The sequence below is a fragment of the Salvelinus fontinalis genome, chromosome 4 (genome assembly GCF_029448725.1).
Source record: "Salvelinus fontinalis isolate EN_2023a chromosome 4, ASM2944872v1, whole genome shotgun sequence".
Classification (NCBI taxonomy): domain Eukaryota; kingdom Metazoa; phylum Chordata; class Actinopteri; order Salmoniformes; family Salmonidae; genus Salvelinus; species Salvelinus fontinalis.
This window is the reverse complement of record NC_074668.1, coordinates 66800911-66826275: the sequence shown is the minus strand read 5'-3', so window position 1 is coordinate 66826275 and position 25365 is coordinate 66800911. Positions and strand designations below refer to the sequence as shown.

General features: G+C 40.9%; 2 protein-coding genes and 1 non-coding gene across 4 annotated transcripts in view; 2 read left to right on the top strand and 1 right to left on the bottom strand.

Moving 5' to 3' along the window:
- LOC129854256 (disintegrin and metalloproteinase domain-containing protein 10-like) overlaps positions 1 to 4261 on the top strand; it is a 100213-nt gene extending 95952 nt beyond the window's left edge. For both annotated transcript variants that reach the window (XM_055921079.1, XM_055921078.1), the window contains exon 16: positions 175 to 4261. In XM_055921079.1, the coding sequence (XP_055777054.1) occupies positions 175 to 284 (110 nt within the window). In that variant the 3' untranslated portion in view covers positions 285 to 4261. The remainder of the gene's footprint in view (positions 1 to 174) is intronic.
- A 1641-nt stretch (positions 4262 to 5902) lies between these two features.
- On the bottom strand, positions 5903 to 23368 carry lipca (lipase, hepatic a). Its single transcript, XM_055918455.1, is given in 10 exon segments — positions 5903 to 6653; positions 8624 to 8839; positions 10954 to 11068; positions 15446 to 15688; positions 16484 to 16720; positions 16863 to 16980; positions 17167 to 17281; positions 17283 to 17335; positions 19971 to 20164; positions 23175 to 23368. Coding segments are annotated over 10 exon segments (1509 nt in total). The 5' UTR covers positions 23272 to 23368; the 3' UTR covers positions 5903 to 6532.
- trnar-acg (transfer RNA arginine (anticodon ACG)) lies at positions 6843 to 6915 on the top strand. The gene has a single exon. It is a non-coding gene; the product is annotated as a tRNA-Arg (tRNA).
- Positions 23369 to 25365: the final 1997 nt, after the last annotated feature.

Sequence of the window (25365 nt, the reverse complement as noted above, 5' to 3'; positions counted from 1 at the left end):
TAGACTGAAGATGTGGGGGAAACAAAATATTCATAGTGTAGCATAGTATAGTGTAGCATAGTATAGCGTAGCATATGTGTTTGGAAGAAGTGTAACTCTGGTTCATTTTATGCAAGCAGGTATGTGTGTGAGTGTTATGATGTTGAGAGCAGTGTGTTCGTGTCTCCCATGCAGGCACGTTGAAGAGGAGGAGACGGCAGCAATCGAATGGCCAGCAGCCCCAGCAGCAGCGCAACCAACGCCAGCCCAGAGAGAACTATCAGTTGGGTCAGATGAGACGTTAAGACACTGGGCCCCTCTTTGCCTTGGTTCTTCCTAGTGCCTACAGTGGGAACACTTCACTCCAAAGAGTTACCTGTACCATTCATTGCAACCACCCATCTGCAAAACTAACTGGCAACAGAACTGATTTCAATAGACAAGACGTACAGTTCCAGGACCTAACGGACTCACTCAACACCACTGCTCTGGGAGCCAGCCGAGCTGTCCTTCACACAGCTGTAAGCAGAAAATATTTTAGGAAAGCTCTTGGCAATGACGGGAAGAGAAAATGACTGATTTCTGTTGTTTTTTTTTGTTTGTTTTTTACTGGAGTGCAGGGGAGAGCAGCAGCATTGTGGTAATGCAGCTTCTCCTCTCCTCCTTTTTAGCGTCTTTCTTTCATCTGTTTTTCCTTTCTGAAGTGCTGCCCTCCTGAGCAGAAAAACAGGACTGCAGGTCACATGGGTTTTTGCTGCTATGCAATGCCAGGATGTGAGACATTGCAGCAGAAGAGACTAATTTGCCAATGTAATTATTATTTTGTAATCAAAACATGATAAGAAAAAATGCGCAGGCTTTTATTTCCAAAGCATACATGTTCTTTCTGCGTGCAATTGTACAGGTATTGAGATATCGATTTTTTTCTTAGTATCATATGAAATCGATTGTTTTCCTGCTGTCTGATAAAGATTATTTACTGTTTTAATTCACTCTCTCAGGATTAATAAAACAAAAAACAGCCCTATCTGTCACATTTAGAAGCTGCTGTGGGGTGGATCAGAACAGACCTCGGTTATCAGAACATGGAGGGAATGTAAACATAAAGCTGAATGTGATTAAAGCAGGGTATAGAGAGGCAACAGAGTTGTAGAGACTGTTGTGATATTTGGATGTGATATCGGATGATATTATTGGGCTGGTGGAAGGTGTCATTTTCAGACAGGTTTGCTTCTAGAGGTGCAGTTTGGGGATGCAACTGTAGCTTTTAAATTTTTTACTTAATTATGACATATTGTTCGCTTCAGCTATTTTTTTCTGACTCAATGCATTGATGTGAATCACTGAACCACTAAATACAGCAGATGTACCTTGTCTATTGATCATTCCATGTGAGGGATGGATGGAGAAAGGAGAGAATCTTCAATGCTTTAGCATACAAGGCTGTCCAAGGGCTGGCTGGTGCTACACCTCATGACTATGCCACTGAACGTGGTCACATCATATTCTTCAAGTCACAGGGCCTTGGCCAGAGCCTGCGAACACAGGCCAGGGTCCATAGGGGAAATATTACAGAGGGCATCACAGACAATCACTGTACTGGTCTGGACATGCTCTCACCTAGCTCGGCTGCCCTCACCAATGTTGTTACCTTAATAAAACGCACAGTCTTTAAGAGCTGACCTGGGAACAACTGAATGCCCTGTTACATACCAGTTTGAAGGCAGCTTGAGGAATCTTCTACACTTATGGCATGCATTAGGAATGTGATGAATGGTTTGCCAGATGAAGATCTTGGATGGCTTTAATGTGATTGTTTTTTTATTTTATTTTAGCAATTCAGATATTTGTATATGGCGGAATTGAATCGATAAAGTCCTACAATGGCTTAATGTCTGAGTGTCCAGCTATGCCAAGCTGTTACATATGAACTGAGATTGATAAGGCTACCAATTACCTCTAACTTTTCTCCCTTTGGCTATCATTTCCATGTCGTGTCTCTCCTATGATGCGTATCTGTGTTGCATGTCCTGTCTCTCTCCCTAACCCCACATCTCTATTGGAATTACATAGCTTTGCTCTGGGGATGATCTCCACCAAAAGAGACCTATATGTCATAGTCTGTGGTTTGTGTAAAGACATAAACAATGTGTCTAAATGGAGTTGAGTCTGATTCTCCTGAGCCCATTCAACTCCACAGTCTGTCTGGAGGTCAGTGGGGTTTGTAATGTATTGCTGGCTCAGAGCCATGGAGACCAGGACAAAGGCAGGATATCCAAAGAGACTCTGTTTTTCAGCTTGGAGTGCTGAAGTCTCAGGAGGCTTGAGGAAACAGATTGCAAAAAATGACACTGCTTGACTTCAGGTGTCTTTTAGAAGGTCAACTTGACTGACTGTAGGGAGAGGATGTGGGATAAATGTACTGTCCTGTTTGTTGTCCTGTCTTTGTGTGGCAGGTGTTGAAAGTCTTTTGAAGCCTGTTACCAAGGTCTCTCAAATGAGTTTATCAGAATTAACATAGACTAGTACTCAAGGTCAGGAGGTAACTCTAAGTCCTTTTATTTTTGATGGCTTTGTTTATCCCATTTAAATGATGTGACTATATTGATATTTTATGACATTCTGGCCCATTATGCCTTATCAGGTAGGTAGACCCTAGGCAGTGTGTCCTGGAGCTTAAAGACAAGCAGGCCTCTTCACATATTTATGCCTTCATTGTTTCCTCCCAAAACTGGTCAATATTGAATGAGGAAAAATGGCTTGTCTATGTAGCCACATACAATGTCTACAAGAGAGCCTCTGAAATGGAAACAAAACTGATCCTCCCTTGATTCTAACATGTCTTTCTCTGTTCTTTCTGTTTGGTGCTGGTGGGTATGGGTTTGTGCTGGATAATAAAATATTGTTTCTCATTACCTTTGGCATTTAGTAAGGCTCATCGGAGTGTGGTCATCTTACATTCTTCTCATTGTGTTTTTATTCCTGTGGTAAGGTAATAGGTGGGTGTATACGGGGCGGTGCCTGGGATTTACATTTCTGTCTTTAATTTGTCTTGCTAAAAGTTTTGAGAAGAGCGTGGTCTGAAATGTAAACTGAGAGAATCCAGAATGGGAAAAGTCTAATACTGCTGTCTGATTTTAGAGTGTGCTGTGTTTTATACAGTATCTTCAATTTTCTTTACGATTTTTCTTTCTTGTTTCTGTTTCCCGTTCTACTCAAATTTAAACATTTTACTAAAATTGCTGAAAGTATTGTGCAAATGTTTTTGTTTTTTTTAACTACTTGAAATGCTTTAATAAAAATAGACTTGATCAAAAAATGTTCAGAGAATGGAAAAGAATGGCTGAGAAGTCATTCCATGGTTGGTTTGTTCATTGTTTTGCTCATCCACTGAAAGTGACAGAAGGCCCACTTCAAGATATCACACAGCTTGACTGGGCTATCTTCCAAGGAAATCAAGCTCATAAACTCAGAATAAAAAGAAAAGTTTTACATCTCGCTAAATCTGAGGTTGGTTTTAACCTCCCAGACTTGGAATTGTATCAACTCGCCACCCAAGGCTTTTACTTGAGACATTGTTAAATGCACTAAAAAGGAACTGTGGGTAATTATTGAAGATGTGCATGCTCACCCCCAGAATCTTTTCACATGTCTATTTTTCAAAGGATAAAGCTAAGAACATGAACAACTTCATAGTTAAGAACACTATAACGATATGGAAGAAAATGAAACGGATTCTACAAGAAACAATCTCACTAGCAAAAAAACATCCCTTGAATAGCTTTTCAGTATGTACTGATAATAACATGGAAAACTAAAAGGTATAGAAATTGTAAATTATTTGATAATAGGACATGTATTTCTGACAGAATTAAAAATAAATTTTGCACTGACCGATGTAGAAATGGTCAAATGCATGCAATTTGTAAACTAATGTATTAAAAAGAGACCAAATTCTACAGCAGAAGGAGAGTCATATGTCTTAAGTGTAAAACTAACAATGGTTCAATAATCCATACCTTTTGGGAATGCAATACAGTCCAAAAGTAATGGGTGGAGTTAGAAAGTTGGCTGTCAGAAGTCTTAATGTAGATGTACTTTTTGGTTCATATTTCAAGTCCTGTCATATGAGGGTGTAGTGAGATACCCAATGGGGTGGATGATAGTCTTCTCGTCAATTATTTTTGAAATATACCAATTTTCCATCTTTAAGACAATAGAAAAATCATATGGTTCATTATCTAAATATATTAAAGAGCTGGTTCAGGCTGGGCAGGTGTGATGTCATTGATGTTCGTGTGTATAAATGTTGTCTTTTGTATGTTAATGTTTTGTATTGTTAAAAAAAAAAGGAAATCATGCTAATTTTCTTATATTGGCAGTGGTTTCTGTGGATGATTTAGTCTCTAGTTTGGATTGTTTAAAGTGATGGGGACATTTCTCAGCAGCATCCAATATAGGGGATAATATAATACTAACTCCCAAGGTTTTTTCCTTACAACTAATGACATATTTCTCATTATGTTGGAACACTGTTTTCTATATCACACAGCCCCAAGGTAGCCACAGCTCTAGTAAAATCGTAGACCCAGCTACCTTTGTACTTCCTCAGCACTGAGAGCAGAGGTAATTGCCTAAAGCCTCCCTGACACTGCTCTCTGCATTCCAATCTTCACAATGACTTCTCTCCATTTCTGCCACACCAGTTGTGTGCTGAAACTCCCCATCTTTGCACCATGTTTATCTTGCCCAACAGTCACTTGAACATGTTAAATAGGGCTCTTCCTTCAGCATTAAATTGATTCCATTCATTGATTTATTTGATGATTTATCATGTCTCCTCTTACACTGAAAAGTTTGTGCAAATATATAGCTTTAGTGAGATGAACATGTATCATATCCCATGGGACTGTAGCAGAATTGGTAATCAAAATCAAGTACCCAGAAAGTGTGTCAAGTGTTTGTATATGCAGTTTGGGTTGATAATACAGTATTATAAAAGGCTGTAAAATAAGCAAGTGGATGTAATCAGGGTATCAGTATGCAAAGCTATGAGGGGCTATCGGCTATGTGAAATATAACCATGGTCCCTGTCTAATCGGTGTCCTGTTCTGCAGATTGGTCTTATGCCTGAACACTGCAGCCCATAAGGGGGGCAGGCTGTCTGATTGGGGCCTGCTGCAGATACACAGTTGCTTCATAGCACCGAGCTATCTCTGGGCCAAAGCTCTCTGGGGAAACCAGGGGGACAGTTTGTCCAGGATAGGATTTCATTTCCCTCAGACACAACTGGGACAGGGGGAGCAGTCCTGCTGTGTGCTGGGCCTTCTGATCCAGTCTGGTGTCAGACAAATAGCAGGAGTCTCATTAGAAAGGGAGAGGGAGGCCTGTGAATGAATCCTAGGGACAGAGGATGATGCTCAAACACTGTCGGCTCGACTGTAGTCTTTGCACCCAGTCTGCTTACCAAGGCTATGGCTGTTGTGTGGGGCTCAGTGTGTGAAAATACTGTGTGGCCAACAAAGTCTTGGGATGCTGCAAATGATTAATTTATCTCTGATGCAGTGTGCCCATCAATTTACATGCCTATTGGGAGTGAGTAAAAACTGAGATGGAAAAGGCTCCATCCAGATGTTAGGCATAACAGGACAAAGGAAAAGTGGCCCCGGGGCAGAATATTTTTCCAACAGGCATTAGTATAGTTGGTGATAAAAAAATAAAATGTATGAATATGACTTTGTGTACACAGGTTGTGAATCCTAATTTGTACAAAATATTATATTTAGAATTACTTCTTTGCAACCATTTGAAAATATCTGTATAACATTTGAATCTTAGTAAAAATTAATGATTGTCAAGATTTTTTTAAATAAATATTTTTATATAAATTAGGTTGGAAAAAAGATACTGTTGTTGGAGAAAATTGAAATATTACAAACCAATGTTTTATTTAGTCAGTGTCTCAACTTACTTTTGAGAGTAAGAATAGTAGAATACACCAGGTGGTTGTGCATCAGCAGTTTTTAACTTATGTCAGTCACTTGATTGGCTGACAATTACCCATGTCAATTCTTAGCTGGCTAGACTAACTACCAATCTATATAAACTTGTAGTAATCGAATACCGACTGGGCATTCAGGGGACCCCCATTGATTTTGATAGTCATTCTCACTCAAATTATCATGGCATAAATCATGGCAAAATGTGTAGAATTGTAGGAAATTATTTTTTTAAATAGCAAAAATGTATCTCTGCCCTATAGCAAAATGTGTAGAATTTCAGGAAATTAGGTGTGAAACTGCAAAAATATACATATCTGCCCCGTGGCAAAATTTGTAGAATTGCATTACATTTGTTATAAAATGGCAACATTTTCTTTCTGGCCCATGGCACAATGTGTAGAACTGCAGGAAATTAACTGTAAAACATAACATTTCCTCTCAGCTGTCAGCTGTCACTAAAATGTTTTGCGGCGAGGAGGGGAGACCCCAACCAAATCTTGTTTAGAGCCCCCAAAAAACTAGAGCCGGCCCTGCTGATCGAAGTATCCGACTCATGACAAATGCGTTTTTCTTCTGCGCAGTTTTTGAGCATTTTCTTCACAGCGTACGAAGACATTCTCTTGCGATGACCGAATGTATATTCCATCACTTGTCTGGGCACAAAAAGCCGTCCTAAAAACAGAGTTGTACATGATCAGGTGTGTTTCCGTCAGGGTAATTTCTGATGATGAAGCCTGTTGTAATGTTCTGTAATAAAATTATTGGTTATACTTACCATAACAATAAAATTACCGTCCGTCGCCACGAAACTATATTTGACCAATGAGATGAAATGTACGGTGGCTCATGCACACAAGCAGTGGGCTTGTGGCGCAATGGATAACGCGTCTGACTACGGATCAGAAGATTCTAGGTTCGACTCCTGGCAAGCTCGTGCATTTTGTCTATGTCTGAATGAAATTTGGAAATTAGCGATATCTTGTGAATTTGTGCAGAATGTCTTTGCCGATATGCACCATAAATGTATAGCTCATATATACACCAGTAACGGTGATGCGGAATCAATGGGCGGATTTCGATTATGCTGAGTCGCGGGGTTACCGGTCTGTGACACGTGACGTGAACGGGCAAAAGCTGCGAGGGAGGAACGGCTATCTCAAATCGAACAGTAGTCGAGTCTACGCTGCTCGATCATGTTGTCAACAAGGCAGCATGGTGCGTCGTCCAGAAACATTCAACATAACTTTTCCATAAAATATATGTTCGAATTTTCTAAGGAGTTTTAATTGGGAAGGCAGATTCATAAAATAAAAAACAATCACTTTTGCAGGTGAAAACACTGAATCCTACTCATTCCTCGATGTACTTAATTACATCACTTTTGTTTTGAGCCTACTTCGGCGTTGGTTTTGAACGGGGGTCACGCCAGGGAGGCAGTCCGATTCCAAATTTCACCCGGTGCAAAACACCCATAACCGGGCGCCTGGCCCAGATTAATCGAATCCCTTCAATGCCCGCAAATTTTATGCGACCAATGACCATAATAACCAATCATATTGCCGTCTGCTACCAAGTATCCAGAATTTACCAATCAGAGGGTAGTTATGATGACTTGTCATTCAGTAGCGGGTTTGTGGGCCAATGGATAACGCGTCTGATTTAGGATCAGAAGATTATAGGTTCGGCTCCTAGCAAACTCGGTAATTTTGAGTGAGATTTGAAAATCAGCGACACTTTGTCAACGTGTGCTATCTGCAACATCAACAGTTTGGATTAGGCGGAATCAAAGTCCAAAACTGTAACATGCGTTGAAATTCAAAGTGAGGAGAAAAGTAGATCCACGATAGATAACTTTCATAATTCACACACCAGAGGGCGTCAATTGCCATTGAAATAGTACTTTTCGGGAAATACTATACTGTAGGCCTCAAACAGACAAAAATGCTTGTACTGTGTGGTTCAGTATACTGCTGATATTGATCAACTCATAGTATACATGATTATTATGGTATTTTGTGGTGCTTGTTAGAAAGATTGATATTTATAGCACAGCATCTCAAGGGTGGAATGGATGCTGCACATGCAGTGGAGCCTATACAGCCTTGACCTTTAAGATTTATAATGTGCTCTTGAATTAATTTACAATGTAATATGACATGGAAATCCTGACAACTAAAACACAGCATCCAACAGCCTATAGGCTAACTGGTGCCTCTGTGATCACTCTCTCATGTAGCATACAGTGTATTTTCCATAATGGGGGCACTATGACAAGACTCCACTATGCCCCACAAGCCTGTCTCTGCCTGTGTATACCCATTAGGATTACGTGCCTTTCACTATCTATTTCATTATTTATTTATCTTTAATCTTGTTATATAACGAGGGCTGTCGTCAGCGTGCCTTATCACAATTAGTGTTACATAACCTTGCCATCCAGAGAAAGCTGAGCCCCTCTGGTAGTTCATAGCTGGGTGACTAACGAGCCAAACGGGCACGTTAGCATACAGAGCTCTCAGTGTCCCCCCCGCTCCCTTCTCACCTACCCACCCCCACACCCATTCCTCAACTAACTTTATTGATCTTCATTAATGCAATTCAATCTCACACCCTCCTTGCCCCTCAGAGAGATGGATACCCACCTATTTTGTGTCTCGCCTGCTTTGACACGGATTTTGCCCACGGTGAGCTTGGGCCTCATTCCCCCACTGCTCCAGGAGTTAAAGGTTAGCATCTTGCTCCACATATTGTTTACAACACTCCCCTCCCAGCGGAACTTCAGCATCATCAGGTCCCCAACGTCTGAGTCCAGGGTGATCAGAAAGGTGTATGTCTTATTGCCTGAGATCTCCTCAATGCTGAGAGAAAGAGAGAGAGGTTAGAGAGAAGTACATTCACCTTGATGCATTTCCTCAGGTTTTTTCCCAGGTTTCTTTCACACGTGGACTGCAAGTAATGAACCTGAAAAGCAGAAGGAGGGTTTGACTATTGCATTGTTATTTATTAGCTGAAACAGCTGTGCATGTGAAATAACCATAGTCTTGGGCAGCCTCTTTTATAAGGACATTCAGGGGTGGAGGTGAGGAAATACAGTATTTTCATTCCCCTCCAGAAGTGTGACAGTAGGGAGGAAAAACCATGTGACTCTCTACTCTTAGTGTAGATGCACGTGAATCATTCATTAGGCGATATAGAGCAGAATGGGATCAAAATGTAGGTTGGCAGGGAGAGTGTTCCTTTGTGATGCACACACACATCAATTATTGATATATCCCTCTCCATTTATAGTCCTATTTCATTCAGAGGTATGAGCTGTTTCCATGTACTTCCGTTACTGCTACCCTATGTTGTACAGGGGCAGAGTGAGAGCTGACTGGATGCAGTCTCTAGTGAAAGTCTACAGACCCCTTGTACAGTCTTCACATTTAGCTGACTTTAAATTCAATCTTAAAAGGGATTCAATTAGATAGATCTACACAATATAATTCTAGAAAGTCTTCTAAATTAGTAAAACAAAATTAAGATGTATCGATTGTCTTCACACCCCAGAGTTATTACTTGGTTGAAGCACCTTTGACAGCCGCTACAGCTGTGGATACGTTTTAATAAGATTCAACCAACCTTGCACAGCTCCTATGGCATCATATATATCCATAGTTATTTTGTAAAAATTGCTCAAGCTCAGTAAATTAGGATGGGAATCATTGATGGACAGAAATATTCAAACCTTGTCTCTGATTTTCAAGCAGATTTAAGTCAGGGCTGAGACTGGGCCATTCAGGAACACTCAATATATATTGGTATTTTGGTGAGTTTTTGGCATTAACATTTGTGTAATTATCTAGCTGAATAATGTAACTCTATCCCAGGGTAGACTACGGTGGGTTTTCCTCTAACTTTTTATCTGGGGTTGACTCCTTTCATATTTCCTTTGATCCTGACAAACTCCCAGTCCCTGCTGGTGACAAGCATACTCATAACATGATGCTGCCACCACAATACTTAACATTACAGAGGGGTTCACTCTGCGTTATGTTGTATTGGATTTGACCCAAGCCTGTAGTTTTTAATTTAGTTATTTTATTTGCAGTGTTGTGTTGCAGTATTACTTAACGGCCTTGTTGCAAACAGAATGGATGTTTTTAGTGGAATTTTTAACACAAGCTTCCTTCTTTTCACTTTGTCATACAGGCCAGTAATGTGGAGTGAATGCAATGTTGTTGATCCTCTGTATTTTCAAGTATTGTGGTGGCAGCATCATGTTATGGGTATGTTTGTCACCTGCAGGGACTGGGGAGTTTGTCAGGATCAAAAGATATATGAAAGGAGCAAAGCTCTGATAAAAAGTTAGCGGACATCCTGTGTCAGTTTTCTGAATGTATAACATACAAATGTTACACAAATGTTAATGCCAAAGACACACCAGCATGGCTTTTCTAGAGGTGTTGAGCGTTCCTGGTCCAATCTACATTCTAACTTAAATTTGCTTGAAAATCAGAGTCAAAGTTTAAATATTACTGTCCATCAATGATTCCCAACCAAATTTACTGAGCTTGAGCAATTTAATCAAAAACAATAGACATATGTTGCCCTAAGAGTTGTGTGAAGTTGGTAGAATCTTATTAAAAATTATTAACAGCTGTGATGGCTGGCAAAGGTGCTTCCACCAAGTATAACTCTGGGGTGTGAAGACATATACAATCAAGACATCTTCATTTTTTATAATTTTTATTAATTTGGAAAATGTTCTTTAATATTCTTTCACTTTGAAAATGTGGAATAGGTCTGTGAGACAAAAATCTAATTTAATCACTTTTTAGATTTAATTTTAAGGCAGAAAAATGTGAAGACTGCAAGAGGTGTGTAGACATTCACTTGGCACTGCATGTAGAGACTTGAACACTATAGCCCCAGTGTACTGTCTGTATGAAAACTCAGCTCATATCAGGGCCTAGTGTGGTGTGATACTCACAAAGTGATGGGCATTTCAGGGCTGTCCTCCTTTGTCCCAGTGAGAGAGATGGCGAGAGTTGGCTCAGTCTTCTCTATCTGGTTGACAAATTGAATCCTGAACTGGTAGTGGTAGACTGCAGGGAGAATACGAGAGGAGAAGTCATGAAAGACGACATGGACAAGACATACCAAATATAAAAGTGCATAATATCTTCATCATCTCTAAACAATGTTTTGAAACTGAACCTATGTAGCTGCTCCAATATATACTACCATTCAAAAGTTTGGGGTCACTTAGAAATGTCCTTGTTTTTGAAAGAAAAGCACATTTTTTGTCCATTAAAATAACATCAATTGATCAGAATTACAGTGTAGACATTGTTAATGTTGAAAATGACTATTGTAGCTGGAAACGGCTGATTTTTAATGGAATATCTACATAGGCGTACAGAGGCCCATTATCAGCAACCATCACTCTTGTGTTCCAATGGCACGTTGTGTTAGCTAATCCAAGTTTATCATTTTAAAAGGCTAATTGATCATTAGAAAACCCTTTTTCAATTATGTTAGCACATCTGAAAACTGTTGTGCTTTTTAAAGCAGCAATTAAACTGGCCTTCTTTAGACTGTTGAGTAGCTGGAGCATCAGCATTTGTGGGTTTGATTACAGGCTCAAAAAAGGCAGAAACCAAGACCTTTCTACAGAAAATCGTCAGTCTATTCTATGCTATTCCATGCGAGAAATTGCCAAGAAACTGAAGATCTCGTACAACGCTGTGTACTAATCCCTTCACAGAACAGCGCAAACTGTCTCTAACCAGAATAGAAAGAGGAGTGGGAGGCCCCGGTGCACAACTGAGCAAGAGGACAAGTACATTAGTGTGTCTAGTTTGAGAAACAGACGCCTCACAAGCCCTTAACTGGCAGCTTCATTAAAAAGTATCCGCAAAACACCAGTCTTAACGTCAACAGTGAAGAGGCGACTCCGGGATGCTGGCCTTCTAGGCAGAGTTGCAAAGAAAAGCCATATCTCAGACTGGCCAATAAAAATAAAAGATTAAGATTTACCAAAGAACACAGTCACTGGACAGATAACTCTGCCTAAGAAGCCCAGCGTCCCGGAGTCGCCTCTTCACTGTTGGTGTTGAGACTGGTGTTTTGCAGGTAGTATTTCATGTATTTAAAAAATTATGTTTTAAGCAAAATAGTGTTTTCTAGACAACTGCAAACTTCAAGGAGTAGGCCATTCAAGGAGTTGGTCTGATGGTGCCCTCTGGTATCATCGGCCTCCCCCTTTCTTGAGGAAACAATAGAGGAGCAATAGAGAACAAAATACGAAAGGCCCACCCCCCCACTTTTGCCATGTCATGAGGATACCTGGACCACATATTAAGATGTGCCTTTTGTTAAATTAATCAGGTGATAAATGAAGCGCATGATGGGAGGACACACACTGACCTACCACATACCTGCTGAACTATCACATTACATACACAGGGGTTGTCTCTCCTCTAGTTCTAATCATCCAGTCAGGTTGGTTCAGGACTTTCTGGTTCAGGCCCTGGAGAGGGAGTGGCCTGTCTCCATGGTTACAGAGCCCCTCCCCCTGGTCATACACTCCTCCCCCAGAGACTAAATGCCTGTTGCCCGGAGATACAAGACACACACACACATTGCTACTGGCTACACCCCACCCACACACACACACCCTCGGATGATCACGAACACATAGACACTAGTGGACTTACTGGCAGACACACACATAACCTACGACTCAGAAGATGAGGGAAGGGAGAGAGACTGTAGCAGCCATGGTAAGGAGTGTGTAGGTGAGGGAGAGGTCAGTGTGTGTGAAGGTGAGGGAGAGGAGTGCATAGGTGTTGGGGAATACGTGCTGCGTCCTTCTCTACTGCCTCAGATGCAGATATTGAGAGAGGAGAGAGAATACAGGGAGAAAGAGGAGGTTCTGCATGGTGTGAGAGGCCTAGTCTTTCAGAGAGTTCACATCAGTCCCTGGTCCCCGCCTGCCTTCCATCAGCTCCTCGTCTGGGGAGCATGGCCCAAAGCCTCTCTGTCAATCCCTGACCTGCGGCAGAGTCTGGAGCGTCTGCTGACCCCCTACGGGCTTTCCCTGGCTGAGGAGCAGGGGTCTCTGTGGCTGGCGGCCGAGCCAATGGGCCGGCTAGGCCGGCTGTGGGCTGATGACCTCACTGATGACGTCAGTGTGTGTCTGAACCTTGACCTCCTGGCGTCACTGGTCTACTCAAATCAAACTTTATTTGCCACATGCGCCAACTACAACAAGTGTAGACTTTACCGTGAAATACTTATTTACAATTCCTTAACCAACAGTGCAGCTCAAGAAGAAGAAAATATTTACTAAGTAGGCTAAAATAAAAAGTAATAATAAAAAGTAACAGAATAACAATAACAATAACGAGGCTATATACAGGGGGCATCGGTACCGAGTCAGGGTGCAGGGGTACAGGCTAGTTGAGGTAATCTGTACATGTAGGTGGGGGCAAAGTGACTATGCATAGGTAGCGAACAAACAGCGAGCAGCAGCAGTGTACAAGGGGTGCAATGTTCAGCAGTATAATGGTACTCCCTCACTGACTTGCACCTGCTCTGGTCACCCGACCCCCACTTCCAACCATTCCATCCCTTCTCCCTGTTTCCACAGAGCTTTGTTTATGACATCAGCTTCTGGGCGGGGCCAGACAGGCAGGAGGCCGAGTTTCATGCTCTTGACTAGAGGCCAGTAGAGAGACGGTAGAGAATGTTACACTCATAGACACCTACACACCCTACACACACACCTACACACACCCTGACATAACACACACCTATACACCCTACAACACACACACCTACACACAGACCAACACACACCCTGACACACACCAGCTACTGTTACAGACTAACCTACTGCTCACACACACACATGCCTTCTGACACACACGCGCACTCAAACTCCACACATACCTGCAAAGCCTGCTGTCCACACGCATGCATCTCACCGTCAGGTAGTGTCTGTCTGTGAATGTGAGAGAGATGAGTGCAGTGTTGTAATATGCTGTAGCAACACTTTCCAGACACTGAAGCTAGTGGTTGGTGTCAGGATGGTGTTGGTGTCAGGATGGTGTTGGTGTCAGGATAGGGTTGGTGTCATGATGGTGTTGGTGTCAGGATGGTGTTGGTGTCAGGATGGTGTTGATGTCAGGATAGGGTTGGTGTCATGATGGTGTTGGTGTCAAAATGGTGTTGGTGTCAGGATGGTGTTGATGTCATGATGGTGTTGGTGTCATGATGGTGTTGGTGTCAGGATAGGGTTGGTGTCAGGATGGTGTTGGTGTCAGGATGGTGTTGTTGTCAGGATGGTGTTGGTGTCAGGATGGTGTTGGTATCAGGATAGTGTTGGTGTCAGGATGGTGTTGTTGTCAGGATGGTGTTGGTGTCAGGATGGTGTTGTTGTCAGGATGGTGTTGGTGTCAGGATAGTGTTGGTGTTGGTGTCAGGATGGTGTTGGTGTCAGGATGGTGTTGGTGTCAGGATGTTGTTGATGTCAGGATGGTGTTTGTGTCAGGATGGTGTTGGTGTCAGGATGGTGTTGATGTCGGCAGCAGGTAGCCTAGTGGTTAGAGCGTTGGGCCAGTAACCGAAAGGTTGCTGGATAAAATCCCTGAGCTGACAAGGTAAACATCTGTTGTTCTGCTACTGAACAAGGCAGTTAACCCACTCTTTCCCCAGTAGGCCTTCATTGTAAATAATAATTTGTTCTTAACTGACTTGCCTAGTTAAAAAAAGGTTAGAAAAGTGAAAAGGAGGCTGGGATAGGACTTTAATTGGCTTCAGAGGAGGAGAAGCTTTAAAGTGGCTGTTATTGGCTGTGCTCCACAGCAGATTAAGTCTTTTTCAATAAAGCCACAGTCTCAGATTTCTAAGCTCCTGTCACGACAACCTTACCAAAGTTCCACAGACTTTACCTCATCATATCAATCAATCAAGTGTATTTTATAAATCCCTTTTTACATCAGCAGCTTTCACAAAGTGCTTCTACAGATATCAAAAACTGTCCCCTTGAGCTGAAATAGACCCTAGACCCTAATTTCCTAGTGAGACCTTGTCATGGCATATATTGATCAAAGTGTGTCCCAACTAATATGGTCTTTGCGTCAAACTAATATGGTCTTTGCGTCAAACTAATATGGTCTTTGCATCAAACAATGTAACATGCCTACAATTCCCTGCTTGTCTCTTCCCATGAGACTTTTTGGCGTTATTGACCATTGACTCGTGTTCCAGAAAGCTCTTATGCAAAATGTTATTCCTGGTCTTGTACAGTACAATGCCATGAAGTTAACATGTATTACTCTAGGCTCCTGCCTGTGCCAACTACACGCTTTCCTGCTTGTTAAGGAAGGAGTTCTGACATTCTACAGTATTTCCTAAGTACATGGAAGAGTGGGTTTTGTCTGTAAGGGACATGGGACACCATTGTGTGCACTTACGTTTGTAGGGCATGTGAGAGCGGGTCTTGTGGTAGAGCTTCTTGCTGGCGGCACTGCGCACCCTCCTGACGTTATAGCCCAGTGTGTTGCATTTGTTCTTGTGGCAGTCCAGGCAGGTACCCTTCTCAAAGGCGTTGTCATCACTGCATCTGTAGGCCATGATCTGCTTGTCTTTGTTCAGAAGGGAGTCGATGAACAGGTAGACTGAACGCTCATGGGCACATTTCACTGTCTGCTCAAAACCTAGGAGAGAAAGAGTGGAAATGTGAGTGGAAATTAAAAAGGGGGCAGGTAATAAGACTGTAACACATATGAATTGAGCATTCAAACTTTGGACTCAAATGTTCCTCTTTGTGATCAGGTCACTGCATCATTCTAGCCCTGGTTAAACTAAACTGGGACTGAGGCTATTCAGAACTGTGTCTGTGCCAGCCTTCAATCTTTTCCTCTCCTCAGAATACAGACTACGCCTTAAAAAGATCCTGATTATACTTTTTAGTTGGTCATTATTTGGGGATTCATTATCCCTGAAACAGATCTGTCATAATGTCCTGTCACTTCTCTGGGTAAAAAGGCCTGTCAACCTCTTTATGTCTGTGCGCTGACTGATCTGAGACCTGTCTTCAGGCCTGCTTCTCCTGAGGAGATCTCATCATAGCCTGGAGGCAGAATGCACAGTGGACAGACAGGGCTGAGGGAGATGTATTTGGCTAATTAACTCATGAGGATGACAGATAATGTGCTTCTGTCTTTCATGTAAGAAAAAAAAACGTTTTTGATTGAATCCCCCGAAATCCCACTACCACTTATTTCTAACTATTGGGAATTATATTCATATTCAGCAGAGCAGCGTGAATATAAGATGAGGCACTGCTTTCACACGATACTGCCTTATTATTTTAGTTTGTGCCTCTGCAAGGTAAATGGTAATGGTTTACTTTGATCAAAAATAGCTCTTCTCCTTAATATACCCTACCAATATTTTTCTACATGCCAAATGACTCTTCCCTCCCCACTCCACCACTGTGACAGACTCACCATTGATTCCATGCAAGGCGATATGTTCCATTAAGCTCTGGAAAGGGTGGCATTCTGGTTGGAAGTCACCCCCGTTGGGGTAGAAGTGAACATGTGCCACAGGCTGCTTGATGCCCACACTCAGCCCCATGCGTTCTTGAGTGTAGGTGTGGATGGCATCCACAAATAGGGCATCATCAGGGGACAGTCTGTCTGATGCTGCCATGCCCTCAAACAGGGGACCTGCTCGATCCAGACCTGGACAAAGAAACACAAAGGATCTCAGGCTTTTCACCAGAGTGCCATTAGACTTGGAAACTTCTATAAGAATTGTACTCTAATGCATTATTTAGCCAGGAAATGGTGTGACAAAATATATACAGAGAGTAGAAAACCTCACCAGTAATTCGTCCAATCTTTCCACGTCCTCCCAGGTAGCTTCCAGCAAATCCAGAGACGTGAGCACCAAGACTGTATCCAATCAGATGAACTTTCTCTGCAGGAAACAGGTAAAACTCCTGACACACAAAGATCGTTATTATTTTAGTGTTGATGTGAAAAGGAGGGGATGATGTGACATTATCGTCTTTTGTAGAAGACATATTATATCTCCTAAAGAGGTTGTCTTCTCATTTCTGTCACACAAACAGTACTTTGCTATGACAGTCTTTGTTGAACACATTGAACACTTTCCTGACTCTCACCTGCAGCCACTGTAGCAGGACTGCTATGTCCTTCCCCACTGCCCTAGTGTTCTGGGCTGCGTTAAGGTAGTTCATATTGGCCTGTAAAAGCTAGTCAGTAACGATCACATTGACTGGTCTTATGAGCAGAAGCAAGAACGGGCACCCAGCTCTCCACCAGAGCATTTATCTTGGAAAAAGAGAAACGGGTTTTAATCTCATTTGAAGGGTTGCAAAGGGAGGGTATCTTACTGGAATCCTTCTAAGTTTACCAGTAAACTCACAGAATTTTGATAACCTTCAAGGTTTTGGGGGGAATTTTATCAGATGACATCTAGTGGCCTTTTTGGGTTCTCCAGATCATCACACGTGTACGTAATTATTTCTGGCCCGCTACGTGGCCTCATCACATGTCAAATATATAAAAAATAATCAAACAACATAGTTTTGAAATAAAAAATAGAATGACAAAGCTGTTAAACTTTATCATAAATATAAACCATCAACTTAGTGAATACCATTGGTGTTTAATATGAGGGTTTCAGCATGAAAAATCCTTTTATTTATTTTTTTACGCACTTGTATTTATTTTAATATGTCAATACGTATTTTGTCACCAAACTTGTAGCAGTTGTGAAAAAAGTATATCGTTGGAAGAGTTGCAGAGGTAATTGAAAATAATGCCATTGCTGATTAGTTGCTTTTCTTAATTTTATTTCTTAACATTTTTATCTTGAACCATAACCACTAGAAACTCATGGATAATATGGACACAGACATAAAAAATGTATTCTATATACAGTTGAAGTCGGAAGTTTACACCTTAGCCAAATAAATTTAAACTAATTTTTTCACAATTCCTGACAATTAATCCTCGTAAAATATTCCCTGTCTTAGGATCACCACTTTATTTTAAGAATGTGAAATGTCAGAATAATAGTAAAGAGAATTATTTATTTCAGTTTTTATTTCTTTCATCACATTCCCAGTGGGTCAGAAGTTTACATACACTCAAATGAGTATTTGGTAGCATTGCCTTTACATTGTTTAACTTGGGTCAAACGTTTCGGGTAGCCTTCCACGAGCTTCCCACAATAAGTTGGGTGAATTTTGGCCCATTCCTCCTGACAGAGCTGGTGTAACTGAGTCAGGTTTGTAGGCCTCCTTGCTCGCACACGCTTTTTCAGTTCTGCCCACACATTTTCCATAGGATTGACTTTGTGTCATGCACAAAGTAGATGTCCTAACCGACTTGCCAAACTATAGTTTGTTAACAAGACATTTGTGGAGTGGTTGAAAAACAAGTTTTAATGACTCCAACCTAAGTGTATGTAAACTTCCGACTTCAACTGTATGAATACATTTATAGAAGTTATTCAAGTATAAATTACAAAAGTTAACACGTCTGCCACGCTGATCCTTAACACTGGGGCCCCACAGGGGTGTCTACTTAGTCCCTTCCTGTATTCCCTGTCCACCTACTACTGCGTGGTCAAACACGACTCCAACACCATCATTAAGTTTGCTGACGACACAACAGTGGTACGCCTGATCAACAACAATGATGAGATGGCCTATAGGGAGGAGGTCAGAGAATTGGCAGTGTGGTGCCAGGACAACAACCTCTCCCTCAATGTGAGCAAAACAAAGGAAATGATCGTGGACTACATGAAAAGGCAGGCCGTACAGGCCCCCATTAACATCGACGGGGCTGTAGTGGAGCGGGTCGAGAGTTTCAAGTTCCTTGGTGTCCACATCAACAACAAGCTATCATGGTCCAAACATACCAAGACAGTTGTGAAGAGGGCACGACAAAACCTTTTCCCCCTCAGGAGACTGAAAAGATTTGGCATGGGTCCCCAGATACTCAAAAGTTTCTACAGCTGCACCATCGAGAGCATCCTGACCGCCTAGTATGGTAACTGCTCGGCATCTGAACATAAGGCGCTACAGAGGGTAGTGAGAACGACCCAGGACATCACTGGGGCCGAGCTTCCTGCCATCTAGGACCTATATAATAGGCGGTGTCAGAGGAAAGCCCAAAAAATTGTCAGAGACTCCAGTTACTCCACAACAGCTTCTACCCCCAAGCCATTAGACTGTTGAACAATTCATAAAATTGCCACCGGACAATTTACATTGACGACCCCCCCCCCCCCCCCCCCGTACACTGCTGCTCCTCGCTGTTTGTCTGTTATCTATGCATAGTCACTTTGCCCCCACCTACATGTACAGATTACCTCAACTAGCCTGTACCCCTGCACACTGACTCAGTACCAATTCCTCTTGTATATAGCCTCGTTATTGTTATTCTTATTGTGTTACTTTTTATTACTACTTTTTATTATAGCCTACTTGGTAAATATTTTCTTCTTCTTGAACTGCATTGTTGGTTAAGTGCTTGTAAGTAAGCATTTCACGGTAAAGTCTACACTTGTTGTATTTGGCGCATGTGGCAAATAAAGTTTGATTTGATTTGATATATTACCTGTTCATTACCAAAATTATAGAAGATTCCGGTAACTTTTCACCTGTAGCTTTGCAACCCTAATCATTTGGCTCACATTTTGTTGTAAGGGACCATACAAATCTATATAACTTCATTCCCCCAACTTACTACAGTTTCCATCAGATTACCGGCCTGCATCTGAAGTGCAGAGCAACAACTGAGTAAAATAAGGAGAACTGCCACCATATTATATCTGGCCCTCCACTGTATATCATTTTGTGCATCTACCATCCATTAGTGATTTGTTTTACATAGGAGCTAATGGCCATGTTGTGTACGTGTCATCACTAGTTGAGCCAGGAGGAGAGGAGAGAACAGGTCGTATCGACCATCCGTGGGTGATGATGATGAGAGGAGGACTGCTGTTGAAACCACAGGAGGTCTGAGTATGAGGTCTGAAAGCCTCCACCGTGCACCAGTCCTCCATGTCTTTAGCACCATCAGAGTAGAGTTTGAAGACTGTGCTGGTAATGTGAGGCATCTTCATTCTCAGGACAGGCTTTGGGTCCACTACAAATGTAAACAAAATACAAACATGGTCAATGCAGAGTAATAATAGAGAAAAATGTATAATGTTTTAGGATTTTATATTTGACAATAATGTTTTTTGAAGTACAACAGCAGATTATTGTGTATAGAGTGGTAGAACAAGCATTTTCATGCATGTGCATTTCATACATACCTGATTATTGAACAGCACAGGGTTCAAACTCATTGATTTAGGAATTGATTCCCCTGTCCACTCAACCTCTGCACTGATTTTTTGTTCTGGTAAGTGTTCATTTGTGACTAGAGTCTGTGTATTCCTTGTCTAGTTTGACCGTGAGTGGACACTAGACTAGAGACACTTCCCAATATACAGTATAACTTTGTGTGGTGATGCTGTAATCCAGCTTTCATTTGTAATTGCAAGAAATATGAGTTGGGAAACAGCCCTTAGAGATGGTAGATTTTTTTTGTTCATACAACTGACTGTATTTTTTGTTCATTTTATATTAATATTAATCTTTTATACCTATTTTTTAAATATTTGTTTATATTTTATATGCAGTGTTTGTTTTATTTTCGCCAAACTTCCCTCCACATTGTTGTCACTTCAGCCACAACAATGATAGTATTTTAGTAGATCCTTCACAACAGTAATATATTTTACATCTAACTAGCACTGTTTGTATCTTCATTCTCAGAATTGGTCATTTCACAGTCACCATTTCAACCCAAATATGACAGTTATTACTTGAACAACGTGCACTTGGGCATTCAGAAAATAAGCACAGCCCCTATAAATAGATATTAACCAATTGAATTAATCTCTGGTGGTTTAAATATACCCTAAATCAAATCAAATTATATTGATCACATACACGTGTTTAGCAGATGTTATTGCTGGTGTAGCAGAAAATGCTTGTGCTTCTAGTTCCGACAGTGCAGCAACATCTGCTAAGCACAAGTAATATCTAACAATTTCACAACATTGGATGACTAATAGGGGGCACTGTATTGAAGCCACCATGCATCTTGGCACTCCCCCACCACAGTAAAATAATATTTTGGAAGCTATTGCATTTATTAATATTAATATGTACATTCGTTTTTTGCCACATCTATTCTAATACATACATAACACATCTATTCTAATACATACATAACACATCTATTCTAATACATACATAACACATCTATTCTAATACATACATAACACATCTATTCTAATACATACTGTCACGTTCCTGACCTTATTTGCCTTTGTTTTACTTTGTTTAGTTGGTCAGGACGTGAGCTGGGTGGGTAGTCTATGTTATGTGTTTCTATGTTTAGGTTCATTGATAATTAGCCTTATATGGTTCTCAATCAGGGACAGGTGTTTGACGTTTCCTCTGATTGAGAACCATATAAAGGTAGTGTAACGTTCGTCTGGTGGTGTATTAACGGACCAAGGCGCAGCGGGTGATGAATACATACTTACTTTAATGAACAGACGAAAACACTGACAAAACACTAGAACAAACTACAAAACAATAAACGAAGGCAACAGACCTGAAACAAACAAACTTACATATAGACGAAGAATGCACGGACAGGAATAGACTACCTAAAACGAACGAACAAACGAAACAGTCCCATGTGGATTACACAGACACAGGAACAGACTACCTAAAACGAACGAACAAACGAAACAGTCCCATGTGGATTACACAGACACAGGAACAATCACCCACAAACAAACAGTGAGAACAACCTACCTTAATATGACTCTCAATCAGAGGAAATGAAAACCACCTGCCTCTAATTGAGAGCCATACCAGGCAACCCATTAACCCAACATAGAAAACACATAACATAGACTACCAACCCAAACTCACGCCCTGACCAATTAAACACATACCAAACAACAGAAAACAGGTCAGGAACGTGACAGGTAGGCTGTTCACATTGTTTGTTTGTGGGTGATTGTCTTCCGTGTTTGTGTCTGTGCACCACATGGGACTGTTTCGTTTGTTCGTTCGTTTGTGTAGTCTGTTCCTGTTCGTGCGTTCTTCGTGTATTATGTAAGTTCTCTAGTTCAGGTTTGGTCACGTCGTTTATTGTTTTGTAGTTCAAGTGTTCTTCGTGTTTCGTCTTTGTTTAAATAAATCATCATGTATTCATCACCCGCTGCGCCTTGGTCCGCTCATTCACCACAAGATGACCGTTACACATACATAACACATCTATTCTAATACATACATAACACATCTATTCTAATACATAAATAAAACATATATTCTAATACATACATAACACATCTATTCTAATACATACATAACACATCTATTCTAATACATACATAACACATCTATTCTAATACATACATAACACATCTATTCTAATACATACATAACACATCTATTCTAATACATACATAACACATCTATTCTAATACATACATAACACATCTATTCTAATACATACATAACACATCTATTCTAATACATACATAACACATCTATTCTAATACATACATAACACATCTATTCTATACATACATAACACATCTATTCTATACATACATAACACATATATTCTAATAGTTTGAAATTACATTATGTGACCTAAACAAAATAATCTAAAATGAAAAAATATATAAAACATAAAACATTTTCCTTAAAGTATAATTTCTTTAGATTACTAACGTTACTGTCCCCACTACAACAAAAATACTTCAATACGTGTCATTTTGTCCTTGAAACATGTCATTTAAATACTGTAGAATTCCATTCATTCCTATTGAGGACTGCTCCTACTGGGGAGTGTCAACATGGCCAACCGGTGGCTTCAAAGCCTCTCAATGGCCAATACACAGCATCAGCAATCCAGGGTTTATATACATCAATTGTTTCCACCCAGGGGCAGCAAATATATTTAAGTACCTCTTTGTATTTTATAAAGTATGGCCTGTAGTCTTTATAGTAAGGCTTAAACATATTTTTGATTAACACCCAACCCAGGGTTGAAGTTCCTTATAAGTGACAAATCAGACACTCACCTGTTACACTTCCCTTGATTCTCCTGGCATCACCCATGTGATAAGTGAGCAGCAGGCAGCACAGGACTCTGAGCACCTGTACCAGAGCCATGGTGTCGACACAGACTCCCAGGTAATCCTACATACACACACACTTCAGGTGGAGAGCACAGCAGCTGAATAAGGCTAATAGAAGAGGGGAGTTGGAATTATTTAAGCAGAGTGTGAGCTGGAGGTGAGACCCTTACTGAAGACATGTGCAGGGGGTGATTCATGAAGTTAGGGTTGGCTGGAGAAGAGAGTAAAGAACACTTTGCACTCAGAGTAGGAACAAGTAGGAGCAGGGGCACCTGGGAAAGGGAGACAAGTCAGGTCCTGATTCGCTGTCGTCAGATGTGTTATGTATGTATTAGAATAGATGTGTTATGGTGGGTGGAAGAATGGGCTGATTGTCAGACGGTTTTGTAGCAGAAAGCAAAGATCCTGGATGAACCCAAGCTTTTGTTAGTGTTAACCATGCCTGTTAGTGTTAACCGTGCCTGTTAGTGTTTCCTCAGTTTACTGGAACCTTCTGGAAAAAATGTCTTCATTTGTCAGTTCTATCTCATCCTCTATTGTCTTAGTTTGAATCAATATCTCTTCAACAAAAGGGATTAAAGCACTAACAATCTTAGTTTTACTATTTCAACTTCTGTTTGCTTTGTGTCTGTGCTTATCTAAATCACTATGGTTATGGTTATGCATACATCGTTATGCTAGTGGCTGAGTTCTTCAAAAGTAATTTAGAACACCAAACGGCAAAAAAAAAAAAATCATAATACTTAAAGTATCTGTTCTGGGTCTAAAATCTGCCGAATTGCCAAAATGGTATCAGTTTCAAAGAAATCATACTGACAATCATATATTTTGTCTGTTCCGCTTTACAATATACTCTGTCTCAACTTACCTGAGTATTTACCTCAGTATTTGCAGAATTCTGGAAGTTGGGCTCATGGTGTACTTTATTCTGCTTTGTCTTGGTCCAATTTGTCTTGGTCCAATGCCAGTACACATCCCACTGGGCACAAACTGGTTGAATCAACTTTGTTCCAACGTCATTTGTGAAGTGGAATCTGTGTAAAATGTATTGGATTTGCAAAAAGTAATCAACCGTTGTTTTGAGGGTGAAATTTCAACCAAACGATTATGTCATCATGTTAATACTTAAGATGTGTCTTCAACTTGATTGAAGTCTACCTGTGGTAAATTCAATTGATTGGACATGGTTTGGAAAGGCACACACCTGTCTATATAAGGTCCCACAGTTGACAGTGCATGTCAGAGCAAAAACCAAGCCATGAGACAACTATCTCTGCAGCACTCCACCAGTCCTTTATAATAGAGTTGCCAGATGGAAGCCTCTGCAGCACTCCATCAGTCCTTTATAATAGAGTTGCCAGATGGAAGCCACTCTTAAGCAAAAGGCAAATGACAGCCCGCTTGGAGTTTACCAAAAGGCACCTAAAGGACTCTCAGATCATAAGAAAAAGATCCCTACGGTGAAGCATGGTGGTGGCAGCATCATGCTGTGGGGATGTTTTTCAACTGCAGGAACTGGGAGACTAGTCAGGGTCATGGGAAAGATAAACGGAGTAAAGTATAGAGAGATCCTTGATGAGGAGCGCTCCAGAGTGCTCTGGACCTCAGACTGGGGCGAAGGTTCACCCTCCAACAGGACAACGACCCTAAGCACACAGCCAAGACAACACAGGAGTGGCTTCGGGACAAGTCTCTGAATGTGCTTGAGTGGCCCAGCCAGAGCCCGGACTTGAATGAAATTCATGTCTCATCTTAACCAAACATCAAAGTTTAAAGAAAATGACTAAATCAAACTTTATTTAATGTGCAATAAAAAAAAGGCTGATTCCATTTAGTCCTATTCTTTAACTTAGATTTTTGGTTGAGATGGAGACGTGAATCCAACACGTGGTTGTACTTAGTGATCGTGACCGGTTTTCTGGCCTGTTATTTTTAGGATTGCATACGGGTAATATTGAATACCTTCCAGTTACTACCAATGCACTTATTCCAGTGATAGTGGAACACAGTGGTTAGTGATAGTTTCTCATTGAATGTGTGTTACTTCCCTTAATCAGTAGACCATTAATAATGTGGATTGATTGATCAAGACAGACTATGAAAGAATTACACATCAAATATTTATTTT